This window comes from Sturnira hondurensis, unplaced genomic scaffold, assembly GCF_014824575.4.
Source record: "Sturnira hondurensis isolate 20B ecotype Veracruz unplaced genomic scaffold, ASM1482457v3 Scaffold0002597, whole genome shotgun sequence".
Lineage (NCBI taxonomy): Eukaryota > Metazoa > Chordata > Mammalia > Chiroptera > Phyllostomidae > Sturnira > Sturnira hondurensis.
The window spans coordinates 6472010-6486525 of record NW_028075228.1 but is presented as its reverse complement, the minus strand read 5'-3'; the positions used below and the strand labels follow the sequence as shown (position 1 = coordinate 6486525).

Here is a 14516-nt window from a genome sequence, read left to right as displayed (position 1 = left end):
AAAAAAGAAAAAAATCTATTGCCAAGAAAGGGCTGAAACTGTTGGGGTCATTTTATTTGATTTATTGGAAATAAAGTGGGTCTTATTAACATTTTAATAAAGAGAATCTTTTTGCACTGGGCTGGAAGTGACCGCCAGTCCCCGGTGCAATTTCATTCTCTGTGTGAGTGGAATCGGCTGGCGTTGCCCAGTGTGATTTGTGAGATGGGCCCCAACAGTCCAAAAAAGCAAATGGGTTGCCTCCTTTGAGGGGCTCGCTTTGTGCGAGGTGCAAGCCTGGTATCTGCCATGCAAAACGAGGGAGCTTTATGAAGGAATCCGTCTTGTAAAGCCATTGGTCCTGGTCATCAGCCTCTACCCAATGCTTTCGTGATGCTGCCGCTGATCTATTTGGGAAGTTGGCTGGCTGGCGAGGCAGAGCCTCTCCTCAAAGCCTGGCTCCCACGGAAAATATGCTCAGTGCAGCCGCGTGCATGAATGAAAACGCCGCCGCCGGGCGCTTCTAGTCGGGCAAAATGCAGCCGAGAACTCCGCTCGTCCTGTGCTTTCTCCTGTCCCAGGTAGGGAAGAGGGGCTGCCGGGAGCGCCCGGCACCCCGGTTCTGCATTCTGATCGCCTGGCGCGGGCAAAGTGAGAGGGCTTTCGGGGCTCTTAGGGACTCCTGGAGCGGTGGCAAAGCCAGCCCTGGGCTAGGGAGGGAGGTCATTTCCAGCCTGGGAGATCCTAGAGTGTCTGCTTACCCACTCAGCTTGCCTCCGTGTGTGTGTGTGTGTGTGTGTGTGTGTGTGTGTGTGTGTGTGTGTGTCTTGGGGAAAGAAGGAGAAAGCTCCCGAGTCCTTTATTTTGCAAGCAGGGGCGACATTCTTGCCTGCATCAAGTGGGGTAACTTTGATTTGCCTTCTCTCGGAGGCTCACGCATTGGAGAAAGACTCCGAGACGAGTCCAAGGAGTCGTGATTTTACCCAGCCCAGTGCAGAGAGGGGAAGCGCTGCTTGTGTCCGGATCGTGGGCTGCTCAGAGGCTGGAGAGGACGGCCTGGTATTGCCTACTTCCTGGGGCGCTAGGGTCCCCTCACCCAGTCCTGCAGCGCGCTGGAAGGTGCCTTGGGCTAACAGTCTTCTGCAGCCCGGCTGCTGCTGTCGCTCAGCTCAAAGGCGCGGGAGCCAGTTTCGCCGGCATAGGGGTCCTTTCTCTCCCCAGCCTGAGGCTGGGGAGGACCGTAGTGCGTCTCCTGTCAGGGCTCAGGCCCCAACCCCCCTGCACCCGCTTTGTCCAGCTAGCTGGAGCTTCGGCCCTAAACCCCAGGTGCCGCCTCTGCTGCTTTCCTGGGTGGCTCAGAGAACAGAGAAAAGTTCAAGCCTTGCCCACCGGGCCGCAGCTGCCTGTTAACCCTCGGAGCGCTGCTGCGGGAGTGACGGGCCCTGAGATTCTGGAAAGGGGAGCGATGGAGACGCGGTCCCTCAGCAACCACCTATGTATCTAGGGGATGTCCGAAGTTTGTGTGTTAAAAGCAGTACTCAGAGGAGGCCAGACCAGAGGGGCTGGAGGCTGAGGGGCACGCCCAGCACTGCTCAGGGACCCGCGGTTTCTGAGAGCACCACGACCTAGCTGGCAGCCTATGGCATTTGGGATGAGCAGGGAGCCTACAAGTGGGTGGGTAAGATCCAGGCAGGGCCAGGCAGAGAGGAGGAAAGGAGACAGGGAGTGCCTTGGGGTGCTAAGAATGGGTGTTGGGCTCCTGCCCAGGACTCCAGGGTGCCAGGGGAAGAGGGACTTGTGTGGGTTTGTGGGTGAGGGGGGAGTGAGCAGCTAGGGTCCCTGGCAGTGGCTGGTTAGCATGTGAGGGTACAGAGCAGCCTTCTAAGGGGAGGCTACTGCCGGATTCATGTTGGAGTTAGACTTTGGAAATGGGCCAGTGTCCCAGGAATGCCGTGGCCATGGAGAACACTCAAAGTGTGTGTGTGTGGGTTTGGTGGGGGTGATAGTGCCTGGAGGCAGATCAAGGTTCCGTGGCGTCCCCTCTCCCCACTCATTGTGTCCTTCTTCCTTGTACCCACAGCCACTATTCAGTTATCCTCCTCTTCTGCCAGGGCTTTGCTGGCAGATTCTCTCGGGGGGGTCCCTGTAGCCTTCAGTTCTGCCACAAATCCTATGCCTGTCTGTGAATCAGTTTTCCGGTCTTTCTGGACTAATTATTCCTCAGGTTGTGTGTGTATGTATGCATCCCAGTTTAGCAGGGAGCATGCCTCTCATTTGGGCAGATCTGCTCTGCCATATGTTGGTGGTACCACCTGGGCAAGTGGGTTAACCTCTCTAAGCTTCCAGATTCTACACTGAAAAATAATCTTATCACCTTCCTAGGATTTCTAGGCAGATTGGATCGCATCCAACAGGATGTCCTAGGTAATGCATTTACCATGAGGCATGGCTCACTGGGAGCTGTCGGTGTCTGGGGAGCACCGAGCAGTGCCTTTCCTAGGACTTTACAGTACTTTGCTCTGTGGGCACGTTTTGACCTCAGTTTGGATTCTAGGGCATGCCCAAAGTTCTGCCTCCCTTAGAGTAAGAGACCACATGACAACCGTCAGTAATCCACATGCACTAGGGGCTTCTCACGTGATGCCTTTTGCAAAGCAACTGGTGTGTCTCCTCTCACCCAAGGCCCAGCTGGCACAGTAGGTTATGGAGGCTCTCAGTTCACTCAGTTTCTTTAAAATGGGCGAGTGGCGGTTTTGCTCTGAGTTAAAGTGCCTGCCCTGAGAGGAGTGTGTCTCTTTTAGATTGTTATGCACACCCAGAGCAAGTGCCCACGTTAGGACAGTGATTGGTATCCTGGTAGCAGTAGCACCTTGTGGAGAAATCATTTTTGGCACAATCAAGTTAACCAACAAGAGGCTCAAGTGCAGAGCTCTGTGGGCCAAAGTGTGAAAAGCGGGGAAGGTCTTGGGGTCTTGGAGTCAAGAAGCAAAAACAAAACTTTCCTGAGGCAGAGAGGAAGCAGAAGAACGGGGAAAGCAATGTAAGAAATTAGTCCCTCAGCCCTGGCGGTGTTCAGGCAAATATGTGTGTGTTTTTCCACCCCGGTTGTGCTGGGCTGGGTCCAGCTTTGGAAGGCATCAGTCTCTGTAAGTTTATTGGCTAGGTTGCCGTTTGGGGTATTTTTGGAATGGGGGAGAGGAAATCTAAGCAACAATGGCTGGAAACTGGCAAACTTGAGAAACAGTCACCCCTCATCCCCAGGGGCGTTTTGGGAAAGACTGTCCCACAAGTGGCCTCTGGAATTTGGCTATGATGACTAATAAATGTGAAAGAAGAGAGGCATGAGCTAGAAATTCCACTGTAAATATGATTCTCCCTCCCCCCACCTATTTGGGTATCACAGCTAGCCAAAAGTTCTAACAATGAGTGAGTAATCCCCCAATAATTAGGACTTTAGGGAGTGGTTCAGGTTTGGACAGCATTCACTTGGGAGTGACTCAAAATGTTCCCGAGTTCTGAGGTGTTGCTTTGAATGAGGGGAGCACTTTCTTGGAGTAGAATCTTGGTTTTCAAAATTTAAGTGAGACTCAGTATCTTCTAGTGCCCCTTCAACCTCATTTGTTGCATTTTAAGGGTGGTGTTTGTTTGCAGAACCATTTTGATGAGGATAAAAGACTGAGAGTTGCAGAGAGTGCCCTGCTCCAAGAAGGGTTCAACATGTAACAGCCCATAAGGTGGCAAAAGCAGAGACTAAGTGGTGAAAGGAATGACAGTGGAAGAGTTCATTTGTTTGAACCTTTTTTTTAGCGAGTCCCCAAAGACATTTGCTAAACTGTAAGGGTGAATACGGGATCTGGAAAATGCAGGTAATGCCACCGTCTATATTAAAAGCCTCAACAGTCAGCTAATCTCTCCTGCTCTTCCTCCCTCCTCTCCTTTTCTATCTTTAGCCCTTGGGTTTTCCACTAGATCCAATCTATTTCCTTGTAGAATTATTCTCTATGTGTTGTGGTGAAACTGCCCAAAAAACAACGCACCTAATAACAGCCTTATCTAAAAGTACAAGCATTTAGATGTACACATGGAGTCTCACTCAGTCTGAAGTTCACTGTTTAGGTAAAAGTACAGCTGGGTTCTTGAGGATCCATTTTTCTTTTCCCCCTTCTAAAAAGATAGTTGCTTGGGGAGTAGAGTTAATTTCTCTTTAATGGGAGGTAACAAAGAGGAAAAGCTATGGATTCAATTCACACATGAATGACATTTCGTCTAAATAGCCAATCGTATTTCCTATTTCTGTTTCTCTCTGTGTATTTTGACTTTGTTGTAATATCTGTTGAAAAATTTCTCCAGAAGAGGGCTCCATCCACAGCATTACAAAATTCTGAATCTACAGCTCATATTTTAAAGAACTCCAGTACAACAGCTCCATTAAAACCAAACTGTTGTCCTTATTCCCAACTATTTGCTACAAGCTCCTCTAAAGAGAAGTCCTGTCATTTTGCACTATCTTTCCTTCTTTTCTTTCTCCTTTTCCCTCTAGTGTAGTTACTTCTGTTCTACTTTATTCTTCACCTATGTATCCCCTCTGACTATTAGAGCAAGGATCATTTCAAAGAACTTTGTAGACAATATATACTATGAAATGTGAGGAAGTTTTGAAATTTCCTGCCATTTGACTTCAGCTGGGCCCAGTTTGCTGTTCTGGCTGCCAAAAGGCAGGCACAGTTCTGCCTGGGAAGGGAGGTAATCTTCCCCACTTGGTAACTACCCAGCAGAGTGAGTCATGGGCCAGATCTGTTCGCCCTTCAACACAATTGAAAAGAAGAGGGAAATATCAATCTATCATCCAATGACAATAATCAGCTGCACAGAATCAAATCAAGTGACCAGTGGTTTGGGCACTGTTTCCACGTAGCTGTCTGCAAGGTGCCCACGCGCCTGGGAGAATCTGACCCTCCTGAAGGATGCTGCCAATATAATTCTCCACAGCCTGTCTCCTCTGCAGCCACCTGAGGGGTGCAGCCCTGGATCCCCTTCCCTGAGCAAAGTGTACAAATGATGGCTAGCTGGACTGTAGGATCCCCTGCGCATTCACCATGCACTAATTAGAGGCTTTATCTGAAGGTTAGGGTGGAAAGAAATTTCTTTCTCTACAGAGAAAGGACAGGCTAAAGAAGAAAGAAACGACATTTCAAACTTGAAATACAGACTGAGCCAGGTTTCACAAAGGTGAATGGTCACCCATTGGTGTAGCAAATTGAACCTCAAGATACCTGTTTGATGGGGCTGAAGCCCATCCATCCCAATTCTGCAACTCTGACCTCTAGGCAAAGGTTACAAAGTAGCAGACACAGGCCAGATGTAGCTCATGGCTGTATTTTCTCTGGCCCAAATGTTTTGTAAAGTGAGAAATTTTGTACATTAAAAAAAAATCTAGGCTTCTTGTATTTCTTAAACTGTTGAAGGTTAGGCGACACTCGAGTTTTGTTTCCACATGACCACACTTTACTGGAGCTGAGTCACTACTGTCCCCTTAGGGAGGACATGCCTCTGGAGTTTGTCACAGTTCCCGACTACTCACCCAGCCCACTGTCCTCCCTAATTTTACCCACTTGCCCCAATAGCTACTTTGTATCAGGAATTTCTGCTTTCCCAAACTTTGAGGCTTGATCAAATTTAGGCAGTCAATTTTTCAGTAACAGGCTATTTAAAAAGTCTCTTTTTGATTGCTCTAATTGAAATCCATTGATGTGCCCTTTCGATGAACATGCACCTTCTGTCTGAGAATGTTATTGCCACACGCCATTGGTTGATTCGGGGTACCCAGAGCACAATAACACCCAGACCATTGTTCCATGTAGAACAGTTACACCTGGAGGAGTGACACACTGCAGATTTGAGTCAGTCTGAGTGTTGGAATACCAGCATGCTGACACACCCAACACATTGTTGTGCATTGGCAGCCAAGGTCTCTGGGACCACTGGATAGTGTGTAGGTCCTAGAGCACGGTGTGCAGTTTATACAGAGAGCGTCACTTCCCTTGGAGCCCAGGGACACACTGGGTGTTGTCATTCCATCTGTGTTGCTTGTCCCTAGCACGAGTGTAATCAGAACATCACAAAAGCATATTGTATTTAGGCCTGCAGGGTACTCTGGAAGCACTGAGCTAATAGTCAAGCATTTGTAACTTCAGGGTAATGTTAGCTCCATAATTTTGTTGCCTAGAGTACTTTTACACACAGGACATTTACCCCAGCACCAGCTGGAGTTTGTGTGATGTTTTTGTGACTGTTTTTAACAGTTAACACCCACCGCAGCCCACACATAGTGTTAATGCTATAATTAATGCTCTCTGGCTCTGTAAATACTAGACAAATTTGTCCACTCATCCCATTCTAGCAGGTAAGCCTCAGATAACTCTGGCTTCCATAGCCACAGACCCTAAAGATCAGGGTAAGTATAACTACATACATATACAAAAACACAAAGTAATTGTTTTTTCTCTGTCAGTTACCAACAGAAGTCAAATTCCTGAAAATTAGCATTAGCAATAGGCAGGTTTTGACATGTCATGTCTCCTTTCAAAGGCCCCACTGAGTGTCCCCCATCCTGCACAAAGCCCCTGTGTCTGCCAGCGGAGCGCAGGCTGGGCTAGGGTGGAGGGCAGCAGCTGCTCAGCTGAGAGCGGCCCTGCCACATGCCTGGGCAGGGCCAGGAAATGAGCTCAGCCTCTGGAGGAACCTGGGCACTCTGCAAAGAATGTGGCAGCCTCCATCCCTGCCTTATGAGGCCTGCAGGCCGAGTCTCTTTCCTCTGGGAGTGGCAGAGAACTGCTTTTCCATGTGCTGCAGGAGATGGTACCTGCAGATCCCTGAAGTTTGAGCTTCTGTGACAATCTCCCTGCTAATTGACGGATGCATGGTCTGTGGAAAGTTGGTGGGTTCTGCCAGCGGAACCCATAGCTGATTCAGGCCACACGGGCCCCGCCTTCAGCTGCCATAAGTGTCTGGGCCTCCGGGATCATCAACTCAAGGGTTGCAAACTATGGCCTGTGGGCCAATTCCTGCCTGCAGCTTGTTTTCACAAATAGTTTTATTGGAATATAAGTATGCCCATTCATTTATATAATTGTCTATGGCTGTGCTTGTGCTATAACAACAGTGTGGACACCATATGGCCTACGATGCCTAAAATATTTAATATTTGGCCTTTTGGAGAAAAAGTTTGGTGGCTTCTGCTCTGACTCAGAATTACAGAAAGAAGCGGCAGGGAGGCTTCTCAAAGGGCAGGGAGGAGCCCAGGGTCTGGCCCTTAGGGATCGTCCCTCCCAAGCCCCGAGCACTCAAGCAACTCGACTTCAGGGAGATTCATTCACCTGGGACCAAATGGATTCCGTAAGTTTCTATGGTATCCACAGAAGGCCTACTATATTTTTGGGATACATTTGCTCTTAAGACTGACTCAGTCTACTGGGGCTCAGACCCAACCAACTTTCTGGCAGGGGAGATAAAAATCAATCAATGAATAATTCAAACCAAAAACAACTGCTATGAGGGAAGGAAACACAGTTGCGTGAGGTCATGATATTCTCTATATTTTGCTTCTTTGTGCCTTATGCTTTTCCCTCACTAGAATGTAAGCGCCACTATAGCACATGTTGCTGTCTGAGGGGTTCATTTCTGTATCCCCAGCACCTTTATCAATACCTGCCATGTAGCTGGCTCTCAGTAAATGTGAGTGAGTGAATGAATGAGTGAATGAATGTGTGTGTGTGTGTGTGTGTGTGTGTATGCAAGGCATAAAATCCAGATGAAGGATCTGGGGTGCTTCCCCGATAGCCTGATGCACAAGTTGCAGTCTGGGAAAGTAGTGAGGCTTGCACAGACAAAGCAACACTAGAGGGTGTGAGTGGGGAAGAGCAGAGGCACAGACTGGTGTAGGTCTCTGGGCAGGAGGAAACAGGTACAGCCCAAGGAGAGTGATGTGAGGAGCACCTAGGAGGTGCCAGAGCCACTGGGGCCTTGTCAGCCCTGCAAAGATGTTGTTTTTTTTTTGTCCTAGAGCAATGGGCAGCCATCGAAAGTATTAAGGGGAGGGTAGAGTGTGACACGGTCAGATTTCCATTTTGAATAGGTCACCCTGGCTGCAGTGTGGCAAATAGATGGGAACTGAGTATGAGTGGAAGAGAGAACAGTGCAGACCTGAGATCATGGAAATCGACAGTGCAGATAAACAAAGTAGACACACCCTGCTCAGAGCATCTGGGAGACAGTTAGGGAAGAACTTGACAGGGCATGGTAGCTGGGTTTAAAGATGGCAGAGGGAGGGTCAGGGAGGGGTTAAGCATGCAAGCTTGAGTTCTGATTCTTTCAGTTGGCAGGAAGCTAGAGCCACTTGCCCAAACAAGGAACCCAGGTGTTTGACTTCGTAAACAGGGCCCGAGGGCTGTTTCCATGGTGGGTGTTAGCTGAGCTGCAGTAATACTCCTCAGGAGAGGTATCCAGGGCCCTAGTTACACTAATGCCCACAGCTTCAATCCATGCTTGCATCCGGGATGGGCACTGTGGGGGCCTGGAAATGCCCTTGACTAGAGAGAGACTATGTACAACTCTATAATTAACCAATCTCTGAGGCTTTTCATGCAAAAGATATTTGAGTGAAACATTGCCAAGGCCTTTAATTGTTTCTTGAACATTCAATCAGCAGCACTGGAAACATTTCTTACATGAAGCAAATAATGATCTACTGCCTCCAGCAATCGCTTTGCGAATGCTAACAAACCTTTGTTTCAGCATATTAGATATAGCTTTGGTGACTCTTACGTTTCTGGGTGTCATAGCAGCAACTTCCGCTGGGTGCCAGTCAGTGGTGGGCTACTAAATGTTTAAAAACCCAGCAACACAGTTAGCATTGTCCTGAGAAGGTGAGGAATGAGCACTTGTCCATTTGCTAAGTATTCACTGAAGTGTTTCGGAAATTCATAGGTAATAAGATGGAAATGAAGCTTCTCTCATGGGGCTTACAGTCTACTGAGGGCATCCAATAAGAAATGAGAAAACAAATAGCTGAGAAAAGACAAACGTCGTAACTGTTACAGTGAGAAGCACTGGGGGATAAAATAGTGTGGAGGGAAGGGTTGCTGTGCCCTCCTCCTTTCCTTCCATCCTTCCTCTCTCCCTCTATTCCTTCCATCTTTGTCCTTTCCTTTTCATAATGTTTTAATATTCGCCAAGTGGCAAGATTGCTGGCAACTTGGGGATCCAGAGATGAATACAACATAGTCCTGATCCTCTGGGGCAAGTGATAGAGGTGGATTGGGGCTGACAGTTTGCATGGATCCAGAGGAGAGAGCATCTTATACTTCTGAGCCTTTGAGAAGTGAGCTTAAATCCTGACCCAGCCATTTGCATACTGTGTGACCACAGATAAGTTACTTTATTTCCCTTCTCTTCTGTTTCCTCCGGTGTCTAAACAAAAAGACGGAATAGCTATGCTTGCCCAGAGGGTTTTGGTGAGAATTAGAAAAGTGCATGCTCAAGACTTTATCTCACAGTTGGTAACTGGTAGGTGCAGTGTTGGTTGTACTAACTTTAGTGCACTGAGCTCCAAGGGAGTTTGTGGCTTGAAGGTACCATGAGGCCTTGGCCTTGAGCATCTGACTCAAGGGGAAAATGCTTGTGTATTTAAAGATTCACAGAGGTTTAAAAAAGTAAAGTCCAGTCCCTCGAGAAGGATTTGACAATTCCCATATTGATAGCTCCACCAAGGTTCTTCCCCTGGGGATTTCATGCCTCATAAAATCATTTGATCTGACAGGATCTTACCTTCTAGATGTGTCTTCCCAGCATCTGTTTCTCAGGAGCGTAATCAGGGCAGTATGTATGTGGGTGTGCATGCTAGCGTCATGAGCACTTATAATTATTATTATTTGAAATATATCAAAATAACTGGAAAATTTACTATACTGTACAATTTACTGCAATATACCATTTGTGTACACTATCTTAAGTCCTTACTGCAATCCTCAGGGGCAACTATTCTTATCTCCATTTTATATATGAAGAAAAGTTCAGAGTGGTTTGTCATTTGCCTAAGGCCACACAGAACTGGGACCAGTGTTTGAACTCATGCATTTCTGATTCCTGTGCACACGCATTTTCCTGAACATTTCATAAGTGTTTAAAAACTTCCTCCCTTATTCCTGCAAATAATGTAAGAATTCTCTCTTTTAACTATTTTGTTCTCTGGCTCTCTTGTGGTCAAAAGGGCCTCCTGCAGCGACCCCTCTTCTGAATTCCTGGCCCCCTTGTCTGAGTTACCAGTTGCAAACTTCAGAACTGGGTTAGCCCACGACCATTTGTGTTCTTTGTCTCCGGGTCCTTGCTTTTGCCTAGGACATACGAACCCCCCATGTTACCTGCCTCCTTCAGTAAGAATGGCCATTCCAGGAAGAATGCAGTTGCCAGGACCCAGCTCTGGTGTGTCACCTCTGAAACTTCTAGGCATACAGGTGAATTCTATGCCAGTCTTCCAGTTTCTTGTTGGCTGCTGAGCTCAATGGCTAGATGGTATTCCTCCCCAGGGGTGCCAAAGAACACATGGTCTAAGCCAATGTTTCCTGAGTACTGCTGTCTACAATAACATTTTCCCCCATCTGTAGAAAAATGAGAAATATATAGCCTGTAGCTATAGCAAGACACACAGGTCTATAGTGACTTACAATTGTACTGAATCTATTCTGAAGTTTCATTCTGTTTTACCAGAAAAGCTTTCTTTTTTTCCTTTTAATTCAATTGAAGTGCCTTTAGACAGGGTAGCCATTGATTTAGTGAACAGTTACTGAGTGTCTGTTGTGTACCTGGCACTAGGCCTATGTACTGGTGAGAGAGCAGAGAGCGCTCACAGAGGCCTGTGCTGGTGGATGGTCACACCCTTTGCCCCAGTCCTCACCACTCCACAGTGCCTTGCATTTCTGCTTTTCTCTGTGCACACCAATCTACGCATTCCATATTTGGTTAAGGCAGTCATTTCACACATATTTACTGATCAGTGACTATATCTAGAGCATGATGTTTAATAGGTAGTAAGCAGCAGTGATTAAGAAAGACAAGGCTGCCTCTCCTCATGGAGTCTACAGCCTAAGGAGGGGGAAAGACAGTAAACAACAAAAATAAATAAATTTTGGATTTTTACCATCCAATAATTCACTATCACTATTGGATAGCGATAATGATTATTTACTATCACTATCCAATAATTTTGGATAGTGATAATGCTATGAAAAAATTAAAATGGGATAAAAGGCTGTTCTGAGTTCACCTGCCATCCACTATTAGGATGGAAAGTCCCTTGTCTTGATGCAATGACGAAATGTCCTACTACCTATAAAATGAACTTGGTCAATAAATAGAGGGCATTTTTGTCCTTACTGGTATCACTGGCAAAACTTTGTCCATTCTCTATTTTGTGTTGCTGGAGTTCTTGAAGTTTTGCTTTTGGGAGTCAAAGAATAGAGCAACCAATGATTTAAACACAGGTATGTAATCTTTTTTCTGTGAAGAGTGATAAAGATATGGTCTCTCTTGCAACTACTCAGGGCTCTGTCTGTGTAACATGAATGCAGCCACAGACATTATGTAAACAAATGGGCAGTGCTGTGTTCCAATAAAACTCCATTTACAAAAACAGGCAGAGCTGATTTTGGTGCTTGAACTGTCGTTTTCCCACCCCTGGTTGAAACCACCGGTCCCCTCACCAGCTGGTCATACTGGGATAAGGGAGGGGCCGGGGAGAAAGGCCAAACATTTTCTTTGTCCTCTTGTCACCTTAAGAATCGTGGTGCTTCTTTAGGACCACACACCATGGGCTTATTTCACGTTAAAGTTGATCCAGGTAAAGATGCAGATAGCGATGGAACGTAATTCTTAGATCAGCTCTAAAATGTCTAGTAATTTAGCTTTTGTAGTAATTATCTGGACTACAATTCTTAAGGTTTTCTTGCCACTCCCAGGTATATTGGTATAAAGGTATGAGTGGTGGGGATGTAGGCTTTGATGCAGGGAGCTAATATGGGAGATAATTCCAGGACACAGAAGTGAGGAGTGGAAATGAGAAAAAAGGAAGTCACTAAAGACTGTGTCACTGAGCTGGTTACTGTCACAGGTAACTGGGGCTTTTTGCTGCAGGGGCCCCATGGAAGAACTGTGTAAAACTTACTTCAGAATGGTCTCCTTGCAAGCTAGAAGGCTGGGGTGTATATCTATTTGTAAAGGGTAACCCCTGGCACCATTAATTCCTCTGTACTTCCCTGCTGAGCCTTTGTGGCTCTGGGAGAGCAACTGTGGTTTTGGAAAAGTCCAGAGAAGGAAAATGTAGAGACGAGAGAAGTGATTGGACTGGCAGAACAGGCTCTGGGTAGGGCCTGAGTACATAGGAGATTCTGTCTGCAAACTTCCCCGGTAGAACTGATGATGAAGGGGACTTAAGGCTGTTGCTCTCTCACACCCTCCCGGTTTTGCCCTGCACCCACCTGCAGATACTCTCTTTCCCACTAGATGGTACCAGTATGCCAAAGCCCTGTCGTGCTACCTTAGGGCCTCATCTTTGACTTGGATGTATTTCTGCTCACTACTTTTAAGCAATTATAAGGAATAAGTGAATTGAGGTGGGAGGAACAAACTATGGGTGTTTGGGCGACAGAGTGTAGGAGAAAAGTGGAGGCTGCCTAAATAATTACCCTCATTCATTGATTCACTGACAAATCTTACAGATTATTCACTAAGCCCTCAACACGCTTCTCAGCACTGCGACTACAGAAGTGAGCAGTGCACCCGAAGTCCCCCCTCTGGTGAATGACACTGGTTGGAGGAGAAATGATAAAAAACGAGCGGGTGGATACATGCTGTCTGTCAGGTGGTGGCAAGTGCTGCAGAGGAGGACAAAGCAGGCAAAGGGATGGACAGGATGGGAAAGAAGAGCACAGCCCTTCTTGTATCCGTCTGTCCTGTCAGCTGATGGGGTCAGAGATTATCTCCGTCTGCTTCCTGCGCCCATGTCCACCACTCACTAACCTCTTATGACTGTGCTCATATGGCTTGTTTTCAAAGTGAGATGGTGAGTTTGTGGAGGGCAGAAGTGATGCCTGGCTAATTGGTGTTGGCCCCTGGAACCTACCGCAGCCAAATGCCCAACTCAACGGACTGACCGCGTCTTGGCTGGTTTTCATTCATCTGGATCATACTGAATTGTTACTATCGTTGACACACAACAGAGTCACATTTTATGCAGGGATTAGATCATTAAGTCGAGGTTTAAGGCAAACAGAGTCAACATGAACCTTGAAATCTCTTAAATCGCCCATAAGTTTTCTGCCTGTGCGGTTTTCTGTATGCAACCCTGTACTGTAATCAATATGTACCCGTGTAAAATGCATGCAGTAATGAGTAATGTACAGTGCATATTAGAGAACATACACATAATATAATTCTACAGCATTTAATTGCAGGGTTTGATTGTTCTTTTCCCTTCTCTTTTTGGTGGGAGAGCTGGATTTCCGTTAGTTAAGTGTGACTACAATAAGGCTTTACTGTATCCATTTAAGCTGATTTCCTAACCATGTAATTCCCACCAGGTTGTTCACTGAGGAGGGCAAGAGCTGTGTTCTCTGTGCTCTGTTTATCTTTGGATTCCCACCACCGGTCACTTGCTTTGGGACAGAGGAACATCATCCTAGTAATAACAGCAGTATGAGTAGTGGAGGTTGACACCCAAGTAGTACTTACAGTGAGTTGGGCCCTGTGTGAGCACTTCAGATGTGTTAACTGGTACATTTAGTCCTCCTAATGACTTTATGGTGTATATCTACTACGATTTTGTGGCAATACTTCCATTTCACAGATGGGGGCATTCTGGGAGAACTCGATGAAGATCACCCAGCTTTTGAACTCTGGGACTGAGATGAAAACTTAGGCAGTCTCAGACTCAAAGGGCGCATGTTGTATGATTCCATGAAGTAGAAAGAACTGTCTAGAATAGGCAAATCCATGGGGACAGGAAGGTAGGTGAGTAGCTGTGTAGGGCTGCAGAGTTGGGAGTGACTGCTAATGGGTGTGGGATTTCTTAGGTGGGTGATGGGATGTTCTGAAACTAGATAGTGCTGATGGCTGTACAACTGTGAATACACTAGAAACCACAGAATAGTTTATTTTAGCAGTGTGAGTTTCGTAGTGTGTGAAGTACATCGCAATAAGCAAACAACGGGCAGTCTAACCTCAGTGTTTCCATGTGTGACATCTCTGAGCACATGCAACCTTCTTTCGGGCGCTTACCGTGTCCTAGTAGCACTCTGCTTCTTTATGTGCAGAAACTGGACCGTCCCTCAAAAAGGCCTATCATTCACCTCATTTCAGAGATCAGAAACTGAGGCAGAAAGATACTGAGAAACTTGGGTCTGGCAAGTGACCCAGGCAGTTCTGAAGCATACCAGTTTTCACACCTGTTCGTTAATTAAAAGCAACCCTAGAGGTCCAGAGCTGTA

General features: G+C 46.7%; 1 protein-coding gene across 1 annotated transcript in view; it reads left to right on the top strand.

Annotated features, from left to right (window-relative positions):
* The first annotated feature begins 267 nt into the window (after positions 1-267).
* Positions 268-14516, top strand: part of CDH13 (cadherin 13) — a 1051180-nt gene continuing 1036931 nt past the window's right edge. Inside the window, exon 1 of the mRNA XM_037040313.1 lies at positions 268-560. Within this exon, the coding sequence (XP_036896208.1) occupies positions 516-560 (45 nt within the window). The 5' untranslated portion in view covers positions 268-515. The remainder of the gene's footprint in view (positions 561-14516) is intronic.